Source organism: Anarhichas minor, unplaced genomic scaffold (assembly GCF_050575085.1).
Source record: "Anarhichas minor isolate MPS153535 unplaced genomic scaffold, ASM5057508v1 ptg000041l, whole genome shotgun sequence".
NCBI classification, from domain to species: Eukaryota; Metazoa; Chordata; class Actinopteri; order Perciformes; family Anarhichadidae; genus Anarhichas; species Anarhichas minor.
In genome coordinates this window covers 6,421,758-6,440,250 of record NW_027466487.1, presented here as the reverse complement: position 1 = coordinate 6,440,250, position 18,493 = coordinate 6,421,758, and the positions used below count along the sequence as shown (strand labels likewise).

The following is an 18,493-nucleotide window of genomic DNA, read 5'->3' as shown; positions in this document are numbered from 1 at the left end:
AACAAGCAACATAAATTACATTTTATACCATAATCACAAACACTATTTGTTACAAAACCTTATTTTAAAAGACTTTAAGGAATAAAGAAATCTTATATTAGGCTTGCAAGAAAAAAAACTCACCTTGATACCAGCAGATCGGCATTTGCCAACAGCATCAGGCACAGCAGCACGGGGAGGGTCGATCATGGACATGAGGCCAATAAAGCAAAGGCTGTCTGTTTGGAAGTTGACATCATCTGTGTCAAAGGCAAAGCCCTTGGGGTACTGGTCTTCTGGCAGCATCACGTGGCAGAAACCTGGAGTGAAAAGAAGTGTGAGATTTAGTGTTGTAGTATGAGGAATATCTCAATAAAGTGGAAAAGACATAATAAAATCCCTGTTTGAACCTAAGGGCTCAGTCAGACTGTACTTACACTGTCACCCTCTCTCCCTCCCTGTATCTTTGAATCTCTCCTGTTATATATCTATACCTACCCAGCACTCTCTCTCCCAGTCCTCCCAGCTCCATGTAGGCATTCTGGAAAGATTCCTTCAACTCTTCATCCATAGGTTGCTCCTTCCCCTGCATCATGATGGTGGTGCAGCGGTCCAGGATCCTCTCAGGGGCTCCCTTCATCACCAGCAGGTAGCGGTTGTCATTGAGATCCTCTGTCTCGTGCACTGAGAGCTGGAAGAGGAGAGCAGAATGTTAATTTAATGAGCAAGGTGTTTGTGCATACGGGTTTTATCTTGTTGACACAGCTGTTATAAAACCTGTTACTTACCTGGTATTTGTTGGTGGAGTTAAAGGGGATCTCAGCCACCTTCTTGTTCCTATCCCTTGATGCTCTGACTGAGCCGCAGCACAGCTCGATACACTTCAGCAGGGCTGACTCTGAGGCATCGCCGGCCACGTCACGCTTCAGGATGGGCAGCTGGTCTTGTCCTGCTTTAAACTGAGCGCGGTTACACAGACCAGCGACACGAGCCAGAGACAGCCACGTCACTGAGCTCTTGTCAAAAGAGGCACCTGGAGCGGGAACAGGAGAGAGGGTATTATTAACCTTCATGATTTCTAGTTATCAGTTATCCCTTTCATAGTTGTTACATATTTCATCAGTGGTGGCTGTTTTCGCCCCATCGTCACTAACCAGACTGGTCCTCGGTGGTGTCGGCCTCGTGGATCTGGTTGTCAAACCACATGTGGGCCACAGTCATCCTGTTCTGGGTCAGGGTGCCTGTCTTGTCAGAGCAGATGGTGGAGGTGGAGCCTAAGGTTTCCACAGCTTCCAAGTTCTTCACAAGGCAGTTCTTCTTAGCCATACGCTTGGCAGTCAGGGTCAGACATACCTGCAGACAAATACATGTATAATGTTAATTATTATTTGGATTGGATGTATCATCTGTGAATCTCCAGAATTATTTTTTTATGTTTCTTGATGCTAAATAAAGTGAGCTCACGGTACGATTAAATAAAATAAGTATTTTTTTTTGTTGTCATGGCATGAAAGAGAAATGTAATAAAAATAAACATACAAAGCAATGTAATTCTGAAACAACTAAACTAAATTTAATAAAATGTAACCACAAGCACTGATAAAAGACGTACCAACAAAGAAATAAAATGAAGAAAATGCTACGGGTCCAATATGAGCAAAAACAACAGATTTGAAGAAAAATATACCATATGATACCAAAGTATCTAATTCAAAGACATATGTAATTATTTGTCCACTTACAGTGACTGTGGCCAGCAGCCCTTCAGGCACGTTAGCCACAATGATGCCGATGAGGAAGATGACAGCCTCCAGCCAGGAGTAACCCAGGGCGATGGCCAGGATGAAAAAGGTGACGCCCAGGAACACGGCCACACCTGTGATGATGTGGATGAAGTGCTCGATCTCCTTCGCGATAGGGGTTTTGCCGGTCTCCAGGTTAGAGGTCAGAGTAGCAATGCGCCCCATGACTGTGCGGTCTCCGGTGCAGATAACAATGCCACGCGCTGTGCCTGGTTTGGAAAAAGAACACACACACGTAATGATGTAAAACATCATCTGAAGCATCAGTGCCTCTGAGAGTAAAGTTAGGTATAAACTTTAAATCATTTGCTGAATTTGGGGGATTTTAAATCAAACCACAGGCACACAAGTTAATAATAGCATGTCATACTATTGCCATGGTGACCATACCTTCCACACAGTTGGTGGAGAAGAAAGCAATGTTTCGGGTCTCTAAGGGGTTGTCATGGGTACAGTCAGGTGACCTGCTCTGAGGTTCTGACTCGCCTGTGAGGGAGGAGTTATCAACCTAATGGGAAACAGGGAAAGTAAAACATGAAATTGCATACAAGAAGAAGCAAGACATTGATTGTGTGTGTGTGTGTACTATGTATGTGTGTGTGTGTGTGTGTGTGTGTGTGTGTGTGTGTGTACCTTGCAGCCATGAGCGGAAACCACCCTGATGTCAGCAGGGATCCTGTCTCCTCCCTTCACTTCAACCAGATCTCCACCCACCACTTCTTCAGCGTTGATCTGTACCTTCTCACCCTCACGGATCACCAACGCTTGCTGCGGGGAGATATCAGTGACGGTTAGAAAACACACAAACACACAGGCGTTGGACAATATTTAGAGAAACATGGTGTCTCAGAAAATGTGGAGTTACAGCAAAAAAAAAAAGCAAAGACCTTTTCCATGTCTTCATGTGGAAAGAACTGTCTGACTAAACATATTGTTAGCAAAGAATTCATCCATTCAATCATAACGCACAGCATGAATAACTATTTTCAGGCAGATGGAATCAAAAGAAGCTTTTGGACATATTTACCTGAGGCACCATGTTCTTGAAAGACTCCATGATTTTGGAGCTTTTGGCTTCTTGAAAGTATGAGAAGCAACCAGTGATGACGACGACAGCTGTGAGCACAATACCTAAGTACAACTGGAGAGAGACAGAGAGACAAACAGTCAAACATATGTGAGTGTGGTCTGTGGAAAGGCATTGGACACAGTGTGTGTAATGCTAAAATCCCTCTGTGAAGGTGTTGCTAATGCCGTACTTCAGAGTGGGAAGTGTGACGGATGTGTTAATGAGGTGTAGATGGGTCAGATGTGAGTAAGTGTGTGGATGTGTGTGCGGATGCTCACATTGTCTCCTGCAGGATCGTCCTCAGTGGCTGCCTGGATGGCGTAAGCCAGGAAGCAGAGGATGGCGCCGGTCCACAGCAGGACGGAGAATCCACCAAACAGCTGGCGACAGAACTTGACCCACTCCGGGGTGGTGGGAGGAGGGGTGAGAGCATTGGGACCATCCCTGATCAGATACTCTGCTGCCTTGGCATTGGTCAACCCCTGGAGGGAGAAACACAGACAATGAAAAACACACATTTGTTTAAGTTTGTTTACAATCTCCTATTTCTTTAGTATGACTTTGGAGTTGGATTGTCGATTGTAAAAAAACTGTAATAAAACAAGAGAAGTATGCCACCTAGTGGCCAACTGGAAAATCAGTCTCAAACCATAGCTGTACATACAGAGAGAAATATGTTGGAGATGCTATTTGAGACAAACAATCTGCAGGTAATGCAAAAGGCTCACACCTGAACTCAATTACATATACATATCTATATATAGGCTTTGATCAAGCCAGGCTCCTCCCACTTCCTGCTCCCCCTCCAGCCTTGCTTTTCACAACAAATATCATCAACTCACCTGAACAATGTCAGTCTGGTATTTCCTGCATGTTTCCTCTATGGACATCTTATGTTCCGTCTGGAAAAAAAATAGATGGATAATCAATACTCTGCATAGCTCAGTATGTTTAGTAGCTGCCATTTTTTGCATGCAAGGACAATTTACAGAAAATAGTCCAAATTGAATCAAGAACTGTGCTGATATGTAATAAAAAAGCCAGTTTTGAGCTTCTTTTTTTTTGCATTTTCAGAACATCCAATAGCTTAATGGCAGTCACGGTAATTGGAAATGTACTCCATGCATGCAGTTCACCTGAAAGATAAGAGTATTGGGGCAGATATATGGCGGCCCAGGTGTCTGTTTCCTGCGCTTGGATGCGGGATCAAAGTGACGACCTCTTGATAACAAGTCACCCCTCATACCAGCAAAAATACATTTTGTTTTGGCCTGCATGAGAAAGATTTCCCTTCTCTCCAACAGAGTTGGCGTCAATTCATTTTCCTTTATTATATTCTCGAAAAAGATGTTTTTTAAAAGTTTTAATCATTTACACGCATCCTAAAAATGCATGGATGGCATTAAAAAATATTAATGATGAGGGAATTTTAGGTGTCAAACGAATCAGCTTTTGACTGACAGGATTAAAAGTGAATTGGTCTCAAAGATATTTTATGCCAACACTCAGTTCCACAAGTATTCATCACAGATAAGAGAAGGATTTACTTACAATGGGCACTTCCTTCTTCAGGTCATCCAGGTCCTTGGACGGTGCCCCCTTCTTCTTCTTGGGGGATCGGTCATCTTTGTCCTGTGTGGTGGCAACGCGGTAACTGTCTGACCGGCCATACTACAGACACACACATATGTTTTATACATGCCTTCGGACTAGATTAAGGAGATAGTAGCCTGTGCGCCTTTCTTTATAATCTTAACTGTTCTCTTGGCTTGAACATTATATTAACAAACTACTAAAAACTACACTTTCGCTCTGAAAATGCATTAAATGCTTTAATTATTCAGAGAACTGTATTGTCTGGCATTCTATCAGTATTTACCAGTAAGACTGAAGGAGCCAGCGGGCTTCATTGAATTGCCCTTGAGGTTTCTCTTTCACGACACAGTAAAACATGTTGTACCCTTGTGAAGTGGCCTTGTGAAGTAGCCTGTATTTCGTTTATGAGGAGGATGTCAGATGAAGAGCATATTAAAAACCCAATATCTTAAGAATTGAAGACGTGAAAGATAAATGCATCACCTTGGTAGCTGGTGTTTTTCTCCGAACAGAACCCTCCACATTAAGCGTGCACTATCGCCACACATTAAAGCATGCGACTCCTGTCTGCTCGGCCACATCTACGTCATCCCTCCACTGATCAAGTAATTGTTGCTCAGATTTTCACAACAGCCTGATGGACACAATCAAGTGCAAATGGTTTAACCTGTAGGTTTTAACTTATCGCTTCTAGCAGCAAGGACATTAGAGAGAGAGAGAGAGAGAGAGAGAGAGAGAGAGAGAGAGAGAGAGAGAGAGAGAGAGGAGCATCAAAGGCTTTCTGATTAGATTCTAGTATGTTCTACACTATTAGACCAGATACAATAGAGACACTTTGATGTCAAAGATTGAAAATTAAGTCTCAAGTACATGCACACACACACACATCAAATGTCCTTGTCCTCTTCCGCCTGCTTTACTGTGCTGCCTGTTGTTCCAGGTACTCGCCTAACTATAATTATCCCCTCAGAAATTGGCTTATGTTGTTAAACGAGGCGTGAGAGGACTATTAATAACCCAGATCTTCTCCAGCACTACACATTTGAGTCTTTCTAGGTCTATAACTGTAACGCTAGCCTGTCGTCCGGAAGGAGAGCTGCTTGACTTGCTGGGCCACATCAATACAAATGTTCCTCATCAAGGGTCAGAGGTGACATGGAGAGGCACAAATCCCTCCCAGGAGGTGTGAGTTGGTGCTAGTGGTCGGGCCCTTCACTGACAAAACTAAGTCATGATCAATGCAGTCTAATTAATATACACTGATGGTATGACAGAGTAGCAAAGTCCAGCTGACATAATTCACCCTGAATCAGACCGAAACATCAATAACTAACAGTCAGTGACAAAAAAACTCTTAATTAAGGTTTGCGTGTCAAAAATGAGGTTAACGGTTTCTATTCCATTGATAAGAGGCTCTGGCTGCGTGTTCCTTCACAGGAAATCAAACTGAAGTAAAGTTAGCACCCTCTAGTGGTGCAACCAGGCAGTAACATTATCAGGGGTGCAGCATGTCCAGGTAACTGCTGCTCGACTTCCTTCTTCGCATCTGATATCACAGTACCAATGTGAACTACAAACAGATGTCTCCTTTGACTTAATGCTTAATGTTTACTTTAAAATGAATCTGCAAAACAATCACGTACCAAACGTACATATTTACAAAAGCAGGAGTGAGAAAGTATGAATTGAGATCCCACGTCCTCCACAAAGACTCACACACCCAAACCCCACCAAAACCCCACCAAAACCCCACCCAAACACACACTTGCCAACTAGAACAACTTGCCCCTTCAATTCCCACCGGGGGAGCTGCAGTTGTACTGCCGTTGTGTGAAACTCTTGTGAAATCATGCATTGAGTTTGTATGTAGTAACAAAGACCTGTCTTTCTAGTTTGTCGTCGTGAAAAAAGAACAGCTTCATGAAGCAGAATGTGGATGACGACTCTCACTCGCTTCATTGTGCAGCGCGGGCTGCTCAACGACCGCTGCTGAATTCAAAGCAAACAATTAAACCCTTCTTTCGAGCATGTTAGGCAGAGGGTAGCATGTCAGTGGGAAGGAGCTGTTTGACCTGACTGCAAACACACACCCACACACCCACCCACACACACACAAAGAGGTCTGCAACAAAAGAGCAGGTGAGCAAATCTCTTTGCCGCAGCAAGACCAGGCAGGCCTGGTGAGGCTGCATGAAGAAGAAACTGATGCAGTGGAAAAGTACTGCTGCTCATCCCCCCTGAGACACAACCGGTATGTGTGTGTGTGTGTGTGTGTGTGTGTGTGTGTGTGTGTGTGTCTCCGATTGAGATAGAGGGTGTGTTGGCACAGACATGTATGTATTATATGCAAGTCATTGTTCATTGGACTGAATGAAGGACGGCTCCAAATCTCTGTCAACGTCGCAACTGCTCTTCTGAGCATATGCACACTGAAATTTATATCGCAAACCTTTGACACACACTTTCTTCCTATCACAAACACACATATGCCCGGACAATAGAAGTGTTTGGTATGGAGATGGAGAGGAGTGCCAAACAAAGCGATACGTGGTGAAAAGTATGGGACACGGAGAGATGGATGTTGAGGGGGTGGATGACGGACGCGACTGGGCACATGGAAAGGGAGACATCAGTGGGAGGTGAGAAGCAGGGAGAGAGAGAGAGAGAGAGAGAGAGAGAGAGAGAGAGAGAGAGAGAGAGAAGAGCTGTTGACACCCTTTGCTCATGCTTCTAATTCGATATTGACCTGCAATCTTTGTCTGCTGGCTCTGTGTCAGTGTTTGGCCCGCAGTGACCCCACTCTAATAGATTACAAAACCTTACTTATGGTGTGTGTGTGTTACTTCACATATGCTAATAGCTTATATTCTCACTCCGGGTGTCTGTGTGTGTGTGTTTGTTTGCAGATGTGAATGAGTAGTTATCAGCATGACTCAAAGACAAAAGAGAGGTCACTGATTTATCTTCTGTCGTGTTTACAGTATGGGGAGTATTTTAAGTGCACACCTGGCTTTGTGTGTGTGTGTGTGTGTGTGTGTGTGTGTGTTAGTCTCTCACATCCCTCCTCCACACACACACCCTACTACCTGATAAGATATATCTTTGTTGCACCTACAAGTAAAAGCCTTCAAACTATACTTCTGTCTACGTTTAAATCTGTTGTTATCGTAGTTAGATGAGGCATCTGTTTTCAGCTCTATCTGTCTGTATATCTGTCTCTGTCATTACCACTTTGATTTGAATTATTCAGCAGAGAAAGATGGAGTCCATATTGCGTATACATAATATAACTTGAGTATCCTTGCATTTTGCAGAAGACATCAAAGTGCGCCTGCCTGTGTGCGTCTGTGTGGGTGTCCGGCTGTCTCACACAGCTCTGGGTAATGTAATGAGCCCCCTCTGTCCTGAGGAAGGAAACAGAGACTCGTGGCTGGAATTACAGACGCTCTGCTCTCCCACAAACACACACAGACGAACAGACTGATGGACAAGACACGTCTCTGACACCGTCAGGGATTGGAAACATTGGATGCTCCTCTATGGATTACATAGTGCAATCACTCACATCCAGTTACATATTGGCTTATTCAAAATTCAAAAAAGCCAATTGCTCCACGTATCTTTTTGTGTGTTTGATTTGATCTTAAATTATTCTACAGGCCGGCTCCGGCTAATCAAAATAAATCCTGCGTTTTGTCCTCTGATGAATGACTGTGTGTGGAGGGCAAGTCACCATGGTGACCAAGCTCAGCAGTGGCCTAGTGCTCCTAGGATCCCCTGATGTTCTCCAGGACCAGTAATAATAGATGCATTTGTAACTGGACACTGTATTCAATGCTGTATAACACCGGCGGGTAATTGATTCAAGGAATTAGTGTGTTTGTGTGAGCGGAGGTGAGTCACTGTGTTGGCCACAGTCCGTGTGCGCAGCGTCTACACGCATTGCGGCAGAGAGGAAGAGAGATGTAGAGTGAGCGAGAGAGAGAAAGAGAGAGAGAGAGAGAAAGTGATTGTGTATAAAATGATAAGACACAACACCAGTCTACTAGGAATACATGCGGAGTGGCAGTTGAGAGTGTATTTTCTAACTTGAATGAGAGACTTCTTGTGTACCGTTGAACCTACACAGTTGTAATATTTTTTGGCAGATGGAAATCAAGTAATACTACTCTGTAATGTTGTTCACATCATGGACTTAAAATTAGGAGTGGCACCAGAGAGATTTATCATGTCAGGCATCTTGAGGACAACGGGTCGAGGCATGCCCTCCGACGGTGGGTTTGACTGGGACTGGCATGTAGCTTCTTTTCTTCCGCAATAATTGCACACACGAGGAATCCTGTAACAGGAAGCAGTGACGTGCATACACAAAAATGAGTTTTTCCCTTAATGTGAAAACAATACGAGGAAGTGGTTTGCAGATGTAAGAAATACCACCCTGCTCCATTTTGTCATTTGTTAACCACCACCACATGTTTCATGCGAGTCTACACTTCCTCTTTGTACAGAGCAGCCAGATGCATGGATCACATTAGCTCATCTGCACTGAGCATGTGAGAGCTACACGTCATGGCGTTGCTGCGTGTTTTTCACTATGACCATGACTGTAGAATATACAACTGAGCTGAAGAAATACTCATTTGACCATTTCACTTGTGCTCTGAGCTCATGGGAACTGTTTTACAAAATGTCTGATGGTGGTGTATAACAACATACATATTAGATTTCTATCTGTCATTACAGGGAACATCAAATAGATATTGGGTCTGATTCATGTCATGTTCTATTGTAGTTCAGTAAGATGATTGAGGCTGCCGGTTGAAAGCCCGTTGTCTTCAGTCTGGCCAGTTACTTAGCTCGTGCACAACAAAAAGTGCTTGATATGGTGCCATTGTGAAACTGCATAGGTCTGTCTTGTAGAGAAGCTTAAGCACATTCATAATGAAATGATTATAAAGTGTGTTGCATGTAATTTATTATTAAAGCAATAAGGCTTAATAAACTCAACTTATTACTGGATCTCCACTACACTTTGCTGCCCCTCTCTATCGTCTCTATGAATTATTAAGTAAAGGGAGAAAAAACAAAAAATCTGTATGTAAGTATGAACACACACTAATTGAATAAACATATAATGCATGTGAAATATGTGCTGGTTTGTAATTACATTTCTGCATCTGTACACATGCAACTATGTGCGCAAGATCATTAAGCCATCTGCTGTTTCTTGCAGCAGGATAGCAGGGCTCTGGGCCACAGTGGGGCGCTCAGGCCGTGGGCCGAGGGACATAGCTGTTAGGATTAGCTAGTCTGATTACTACACTGGATTAGCCCTCTGTGCTTCATCCTCTCTTTGTCTCTCTATCACTCCTCTTTCTCTGCAATTCTCTCTCAGGAAAATCAAATGCATTCGTGCAATCTCCACATTTATCATTAGGTCTCGGCGCACAATATGTTGGTGAATATCTTCCAACAGTACTGAGTAAACGAACGGATTAGATGGTCACTTTTAAGAGATGATTAGGATTTGAATGCCATGTAAAAGAGACCGTTAAGATATTTGTTTCGCTTATCTGTATCAGCCTTGAGAGGCTTTTTATCTTTCTACCTAACAAAGTGAACAGGCATCAAAAGGAGGAGATTCCAGATAACAGACATGAAGAAGAAAGGGAAAAGATGGCGTAAAACTTTACTAGTGCAACAGTCCCAGGGGACGTTCTGTTACGTCTGAGTGGCAGTTCAAATTAAAACATGTACAAGTAGAAGGAGTTAAATGGTATACGTAAATAGAGAAATAAAAGTGTTTAAGAGCACTAAAAAAAAATAATCTAAATCTCTAAATCTCTAAATCACGTGAACGCAAAGAGACAGAGAGAGATTAACCCTCTTTAGCGCTCAAATCATTTTTAAAGTGTTCTCTCTAAAAAATAAAAATAAACAAAAGCAAGAAACTCAACCAAACAACCCAAACTCAAAATTTCGATTTAAATTGCCATCCCCCTTGTCCCCCTCCACTCTGTCCGTCCCATTATCGTCTTCATCTGTTTATCTGACAGAGACAATTGTGTAACTGTTTATCTTTAGCTCTATATAACGCACTGTACACCCCCGCGAGCTCTGAGGGATACGTTTGCTCTGTGGCTTTTGAGTCTTGCCATGTGTGAATATGGCCTGGTCTAGATTAGCATTGTAAATCTTGGTTGGTTGGTGCTTATAGAGAACATGGCATCTCTCCATGGGGTGAGAGAGGGCACCTCACGACTCCTCAGCAGGCAGCTGGTCACATAGATTTATCCAGATGTGCCTCTGTGCCTCCAGACACACAGCTGCTGACTGCACTAAACCAAGACTAAGCCAAATACCCATTTACGGTTGAGATTTTCAAGCATGTGTCGCTTTGTGATTCTAAACCAGGTCCTGTTGTGTTGAGTATGTCTGAATGAATGGAAAATCATTCACAATTCAGGAATATAATTACTGAAAATCAGTAAAAAAAAACAACTTCCAACTTATTAACTGAACGGCAGCATTATGTGGTAACAAAATACTAAACAAATACAGCAAGGTGTTTGATTTGAACAACCCTTTGTCCATTGTGGCTGCCCAGTGTTGTGCTTTGTGCTTTGGTATATTCGCACAGGGAATGCGCACACATTTACACACACTTCACAAACATACACACATCTCCAGGACAACACCCTGAATTAGTCATGTCATTGTAGTCAGGCAACCATACCCCTCTGAATCGCTCTCTTTATGGGAGACAATCAACACAATAATGTTGGAAAACTGTTCGTCAATCACCGTGTCTACCGTAATCCTGTTTAAAAGTAATCTATGAAGACGACAGCACTGACCTTTACATTTTATTAGCATTACACAAGCTTCTTGTCCTATTAGTCTAACACTAGCGGAGAGGCAAGCTACTGTTTTTTTGCTGACCAACGAGAGAAATCCGGACTTCAGCAGTACTCTCACTGGGGACATGTCCTCATTACAGTGGATATCTATTGATCAGGAGCCTACAAGAGGCTTGAAGGGGACAATGAAGGGCCATTTCAAAGGTCACCATATTGACCTTAAATGAGCCCTAGGCCACAGGGTATCCCGGCTGGCTGTGCGGTCAGAGAGACCACGCGGTTGATCAGATCCTGTATGGACGTGCGTTTCTATTGGTTCCTGCCACACGTGGGACAGATCCGCTGTGGTACAGTGCAGCCTATCAGCATTGGGCTCCAGGTGCAGTGGGGAGGGATGTGCAGTACTCTGCACCAAACGGAGGGCTGGGCCTCTGCAGAGGCCACACCACACATCATACTCCTGAACTACCTTCCACCGACACCTTCTAACTTCTTCTCTGTCGCTGCCCACGCCTCACTAGTGCCATATATGAAAGTACAGGCTGTTCTAGAAACCGTTACGTCTTGACACAGGTACTTAGTGAGTCTAATCAGGGATCTTATAGGGATCTCAACACTATCAGGAGCTTCTCCTCATCCACGCTGCATTCAGAGCAGCTCAACCACACCCCTCGTCACCAATATGACCTTCTGTCAAAGCCTCAATGCTACAACTACGCCTTCATTTCTCCTGGGGCAACCAGGCCACCGAAACCACACCTCTCCACACCACACTCATCCTACAGACAATGTCCTACGAAGATCATCCAACCCAGCCACATCCCTCATCTCCCTATCCCATCTGTCTGCCGTCGCCCTGATAACCAATGCCACAATGTGCAGCACGAGGAAACAGGAGCCATGGTAATGTGAGCTTTAGGTCATTATCCTGTAACAAGATATACAGCCAGGCAGCCCTCCCCCACCATACGCCTCCTCCGTCATTTTAAATCCCTCTCTCTTTCTCCCTCTACACCTGCACAGCAGCCACTACTGATCTGCCCTTCCTCCCTCTCTCGCTCTCTCTCTCTTTGCCATTCTTGCTCTCTCAGCAGAGGCACCCTTCCCCCATCAGCATCACGTGCCTGAAGGTGAAAATCTCCTCCTACAGCCTCATCAGCATCAGCCATGCAGAGAGGAGAATAATGAGCAAGATGAGCGGGTGTGTGAGTGAAAATACATTTCTTCAGAGATGTTCTGCCAAATTAAGACTATTCATCTCTGTGCAAGACAAAATGTGCCAGTTGCCTCTCTAGTATCCCTGACACATGCCAAAGCTTTGCTCTATAGCATCACTGCTGTCTCTAAGCACTGTCCTTTCTGCATGCTCCTCGTGCCAGCCTATCACAGCTCTTAGCAGGGAATTTCCACAGCAGAGGCCCCGCCCCCGGTTTGACGCAGAAGGCACGTCGCATGCGATGCCCCCCCGCGGCCTTGGGAAAGGACAGCCGGCAATGCCATCGCACAGTGCGCCAACGCAAGATCCGCGGAGAAAAACAAAAAAAAAAGATGGAGAGAGCGTGAAAGGAAGTGTAGTCGACCGGCAACGCATGATGACAAAATCTGCCCCGTCACTCCATCCATTCATTCATCCATCCCCTTTTTCATTCAGGGTGACCTCAGCCGTCATCGAGTGAAAGTCAAGGAAACAGCGGATCGCCATTGACGCTCATTTTCTGCTTTACAATGTCAATTTCTGGAGAGCTGCGGCATCTGCCGAAATGACACACCATTCCATTGCACACAGCAATAACCGTCATGCGTAAGCACCCTTTGCACTCACATCGCTTTTGACGCAGTGCCCACTAATGCTGCCGGGTTAGCCGAATCCTTCATCTTGAACGCCTCTCGCGGCAGATGGGGCCTGCATTTCAGATGCTTGTGTAACTGCGATGACATCTGCCCGTACAGCCGCTGCAGCGCTGGATATCTCTCCGCGCCGCATGTCCCCTTGTCTGCGGCGTCATGCCACCGCATCATTTAATAGACATACCGCAGTCGGAGATTAAAAATGACAACTCCTTCCGCAGGATGGAGATGAAGCAGAAATTGCGCAATAGCTCTGACCGGCAGTCGCATCTGCACCATGGCATTTTCCGCGAGCGCTGTATTTTTCCACCAGCCTCTTCTGATTCATTTGCATGACTAATATATATATATATATATATATATATATATATATATATATATATAAGCGGATGTTTTTTTTACGGTTTAACGGTGCGCGCACCAGATGAAAGCTCTCATTCTACTTCAACGTAACGAGCACATCGTGCTCCTGGTGAAGGCCTAATAGACGCATCACTTCTTTAATCTGTAGTTTGTGTAAATGTGTTCACTGTTGGTGATTATAGAGTCCCTGTTATGTCACAAATTAAAGGGGAAATAAGCTGGCGAGGCGCTTACTCCCAGTAACCGCATTATGACGCATGGGTCATCGGGTGCAGAGGATGAGACTCCTCCGCTGATAGCAAGGACGCGATGGGCTCAGCATCTTCCCTGTTCATCGCCAGATGCTTCTCTCGTGCTGGACCGGGCCGCAGAGAGGGCAGTGCCAGCGGGCTTTAAAGTAGAAGCGCAAATGAGGGGCGGAGACGGGGGGCAGCGAGGGCGTGAAGGAGGTCACAGTACATCCTGTCCATTGATCACTGAGAAGGATGTAGGACATAATGTAGGCCTCCTTTTTTTGCCTTCAAATGTAACAAAATGCAGTTGTTTTAATTAAACCAAAGGTAAATGATGGGTGAACAGAATATGTCTAGAACAAGTGCAACCCCCTCCCCCCTCTCTCCCACACGAGAGCTATTGGTAAGAATAAACCGATCCGGCCTACTATGGCTGGCAAGGTTATCGTCGAAGTAGGCCTATCAGAGACCCGAAATATACATGACACTCGGACAACCTCTAAAGCACACACACCCACTCTACGTGTGACACCTTGGAATCAGTTTTCATATTTTATCTCGGTGCCTGTTCAAAGTGACCGAGTGAATGAGAGAAAATTACATGATCCGATCAAATTTCAATATTTCAGTTAACGTACAGCAAAATTGATATTCAAGTGAAAACCAGGCAAAAGTCAAATAAAAATGTGCAGTGAAATACCGCTGCTTTATATATCCGCACTAGACAGAAGCGACTGGCTACATCAATTTGTCGCAGTCCAGGAGACCAGAGTAAAACACAGTTCCGCATTAGAGTCAATGTCACTGAGACAAGCGGGATTTCCATAGAGGAAAAAATTACATCACATCAGCCCTTCTTTGTCAGGGGTGAAATATCAGGCGGCCGCTTATTTCTCAGGCCACTTCAGGTGGGGTACAACGCAGTTAAAAAGTTGGAATCGTCAGTCTTACCCCCATGTTGGCGCAGTCACTCTTCTCCTCTCAGGTGATGCACGGCTTGAGAGGTGTCAGCCCCTCGCGTTGAATTATATCAAAATGCCTTGCCTTGAAAAAATAAAAGAGAATATGCTCAGTTTTCAGGGTTGCTTAAATGAAAAATGGAAAAAAGACGTCATGGCAGTTATTTATAGATCTGACAAAATGTTGTTTTTGGGCTTAAATAAACGGTCTCTCAAACCTTCCAACGGGTTAGGCTTCAATCTTTCCCTCCCCAGTGAAACGTCTTTCAAATGAAATGCTGCGGTCTCGAGCGGAGCATCACGCGGGGATGCGCTTCCTTCCTTTGCTCTCTGATACTTGCGGAGAAAGACCGGCGAATCTACCAAGCCGCACTGCTATTCTTTCAGGATTCGATATCCCTCCGCGGCTCTGCCGGTTACCGCAGTACTCCTTTAGCTGCACCACTCCGCCAGTGGAAGAAGCGCCGCCTTTGAGCATATGAGCAAACGCGAAGGGGCAATTACTCCCGCCCCCATGAGTGCAGCTGGCCAATCATAATTCGGAGCGTCTGATCGGTGATGGGATCGCTAACCAATTGGTTTAATCCCAGTCTTCAAGCGGGCCAATAGAAAGCTCATTCATGCCACTCCTGCTTTACTGCAGAATACCGAGGCTTGCAGCCAGCAGCGTCGCGAGTCTCTAGGCTGAAAATGTATATAAATGGACGCACAAGGTTAGATTCTAGCTGTCGTGATTGTGTTTGTTCATCATGCAATGTATTTACCTTACATAAAATAGTGGAATTGTGGGCATTATTGCATGTGATAAGCATCCTTGGATGTCTCATTGGTCGTGTTGGTCTTGTCATGAGCATGGTATGCACCTCCATATGCCACTTCAGCAGTTTTAGCTGATGTGGAGGGACTCTTGCTCTGTGTTGCAGGTAAAATTACTGCCATGGGCGTATCTCAGTTACAGAATCCAACCTGACTTGTTTCAGTATAATGATAGGGGTCTCTGGAGCTGTTACTTGACATTTATGAGGACAGTTGTAAAAAATGGTATAGTGTTAACCAGTGGGATTGACAGCTGCAGCGAGTATCAACACACTGAGACAGGAATGTAGTTGAACAAATCAGACTACCTTCTTTAAACACTGGACATGCAGAAAGAGAGAGGGACATGAATGATAGAAAAGATACAGAGAGGGAGCCATCCCAAGGGCAAGGGAAGTTTGGACAACGAGAACAAAACCTGAGGGCGGGAAAGAAATTGGGTAGTTTGACAGGTTGTGTATTTTTAGGTAACAATGCTGAATGGGTGCAAAGACAGAAAGTGTGAAAGAGAAACAGACAGAGGACACGCAGCAGTGAGTTGCCATTGCAGGTCACGTTTTTAGTACCTCTGTGCTTTTTCGCTGAAGGTACGATGCAGCAGTGAGACCAAAAACGCTCTCAGAGTTGCATACGCACATTAACACACACATTCATAGGGCCATGCCTGATTTGCAAGGGAAAGCTGAGAGTCACGCCTGCTGTCCCTGCAGCAGATTGCTGCCATGCCTCACCGCCTTCCTTGCTGCAGGCCCAGACGATGACCATGCAGCACCGTGAAACTCCAAAGCATCAGAACGTGGTTAGCTCAGGGTTGGAGGACAGTCAGCTACAACCGTCTTCAAAAATGCTGCTATAGTGCAGTTAGGTCTTATTATTTTTCTGAAATACTGCAGATGACTAACAAATATCCCTAATTAAATTTAGCAATGAGTAATCAGGTTGTTGTTTATGCTTTGCAACCTAGTTGAATCACTAAATGGGCGGGGTAACGTTTCACATTTTCTCTTACCGGTGTGGCAAATCTCACCCATACAGCACTCGCAGTGTGAAAGCAAATGTTGACACTTTTGCCCTTCATTACTGTGATACCAACGTCCACTTTAAAAAGAACAATTTGCAGAGCTGATATGAATGCCAGGTTAATGCATGCTGCTAACATGTACACATTTCAGCTGTTAATACCATGAAAAACAACATGAATACACACACGTAATTTACAGTACGTGTCAAAAGATAGACTCTTTTATTTATAGTCGTTGTGGTTATTTTCAAGAGGAATGAAAGTATCGTATACAACTGACGCATTACAAATCTGGTGGCTTCCTGAAGTCAAAGCACTGTGGCAGTACAATAATGTAATGGTTTTATGGGAACTTTATTTCCAAAATCATTATGAGGTTCTAACAATACAAAATAGTTAATTTGTTTTAATTTACATGGACCAACCCCCCACATTCGGGGATGTGTATCAGGGCTAAATTAAGCTAATCAAGTGATAACCAAACACCAGTGAAATTCAATAGCCTTTCAATAAAAAACGCTTTGTGAAATTCATAATGTTTGGGTTTTGTTGTGACTGTAGAGGTCTTGGTTTAATTGGATGGATGGAGTATTTATTGTAGGGCAATTTAATTGTCAACGGTTTCTATTATTGTGCCCACCTTAATGTCTACTGCATTCCTGTAACTGTCAACTAATTTCATTAATGCATATTGATTTATATAACTTTACAAAATACTTGCATCATAGAGATGTTGAGATATTAATACCATACAGGATAATGTAAGGATTAACAGATAGAATTGGATCCTTAAAGCCTACAGTGCTGATGAGGGTGACTTTGTCAACATGCTGCTACTAATAAAGTTTTTTTCAATCTCATTTCAACCAAAATGGCTGCCAGTAGTATCCTTTCTTAACCTCTGTTATACCTTCCTGTTTCTCACTCCGTCCTGCCCGCCGCCACCACACCACACACTTCCCTGCCTTGCAGTACAAGAAAGGAGGGGAGGGAAAACTCCCCCAATTCTCGGTCTCCACAGCAACAGCAGTCAGATGACCTTGTCTCCAACTGGTTCTGCTGAGTCAGAAATTGAGGGATGGGTGAGGGGGATCCAGACAAGAAAGAATCAGAGAACGAAAGAAAGAAGAGAGCGAGGCAGATGGCACAGAGAGAAAGTATTAATTGCTATTCTAATAGATTCCAGCTCTGTGGATGCTTGTAGACATGATGCTGTGTCTTGATGAGAAACACAGGACTCAGCCAAGAGAGATACAGGACCCTCTGCATGCGTGATAGTATGAGTAGTCAGTGATTTTTTTTTTGGAAAGTATGATGTTATAGTGTACTCTTTGAGTCAGAGCTGCTGATGAATATCATATGTCACAAGAATTTAGTGTCATGGACATGTGTGTGGTTTAGGAAAATATGTGTGGGCAAGTCTAGAATAGAGTCTGTATATGTGTTAGTGTATCTATATATATATATATATATATATATATATATATATATATATATATATATATATATGTATATACACATACTCTACATAGACAAAAGTATTTGTGTGTGTGTGTGTGTGTGTGTGTGTGTGTGTGTGTGTGTGTGTGTGTGTGTGTGAAGGTGATCCTAGCTAATCCGGTTTTATAAATGTCTGACATAATCTGTGTTCTACTCACAGTTTCCAGAAGGGAGGAAAAGAGGCAGAGAGAAGAGGGGAAGGGAAGGGAGGGGAGGTGGGAGAGAGAAAGAGCGACGGGAACACAAAGATGAGAGGGGTGAGATCTCAGGATAGGCAGATGGGGTTAAGGTGGATGACAGAAATGAGGCATGCAGAGGAGGAGGGAAGAAAGTTGATGAAGAGGACAAGCCATAAAGACAGGGATGAAGGAGGAAAGAGCCAGGTGGGTGGTGGAAAATTCCTCTGGGATTTAGCGTGGAAAGCATGACACATGACGAAGGTTCAGT

General features: G+C 44.1%; 1 protein-coding gene across 4 annotated transcripts in view; it reads right to left on the bottom strand.

Annotated features, from left to right (window-relative positions):
• The window catches only part of atp1a3b (ATPase Na+/K+ transporting subunit alpha 3b), a 34,491-nt gene that overhangs the window by 3,328 nt on the left and 12,670 nt on the right, over positions 1 to 18,493 (bottom strand). The window contains exons 1-13 of one of the 4 annotated variants that reach the window (XM_076109074.1): positions 14,928 to 15,163; positions 14,702 to 14,794; positions 4,402 to 4,521; positions 3,693 to 3,752; positions 3,129 to 3,332; positions 2,809 to 2,922; positions 2,415 to 2,549; positions 2,172 to 2,289; positions 1,722 to 1,990; positions 1,134 to 1,332; positions 768 to 1,012; positions 478 to 670; positions 124 to 299 (exon numbers count right to left, since the gene is read on the bottom strand). In XM_076109074.1, the coding sequence (XP_075965189.1) occupies positions 124 to 299; positions 478 to 670; positions 768 to 1,012; positions 1,134 to 1,332; positions 1,722 to 1,990; positions 2,172 to 2,289; positions 2,415 to 2,549; positions 2,809 to 2,922; positions 3,129 to 3,332; positions 3,693 to 3,752; positions 4,402 to 4,521; positions 14,702 to 14,707 (1,839 nt within the window). In that variant the 5' untranslated portion in view covers positions 14,708 to 14,794; positions 14,928 to 15,163. Of the gene's footprint in view, positions 1 to 123; positions 300 to 477; positions 671 to 767; positions 1,013 to 1,133; positions 1,333 to 1,721; positions 1,991 to 2,171; positions 2,290 to 2,414; positions 2,550 to 2,808; positions 2,923 to 3,128; positions 3,333 to 3,692; positions 3,753 to 4,401; positions 4,522 to 14,701; positions 14,795 to 14,927; positions 15,164 to 18,493 lie in introns of those variants that run through there. The other 3 variants (XM_076109076.1, XM_076109075.1, XM_076109077.1) reach the window with 3 other exon arrangements.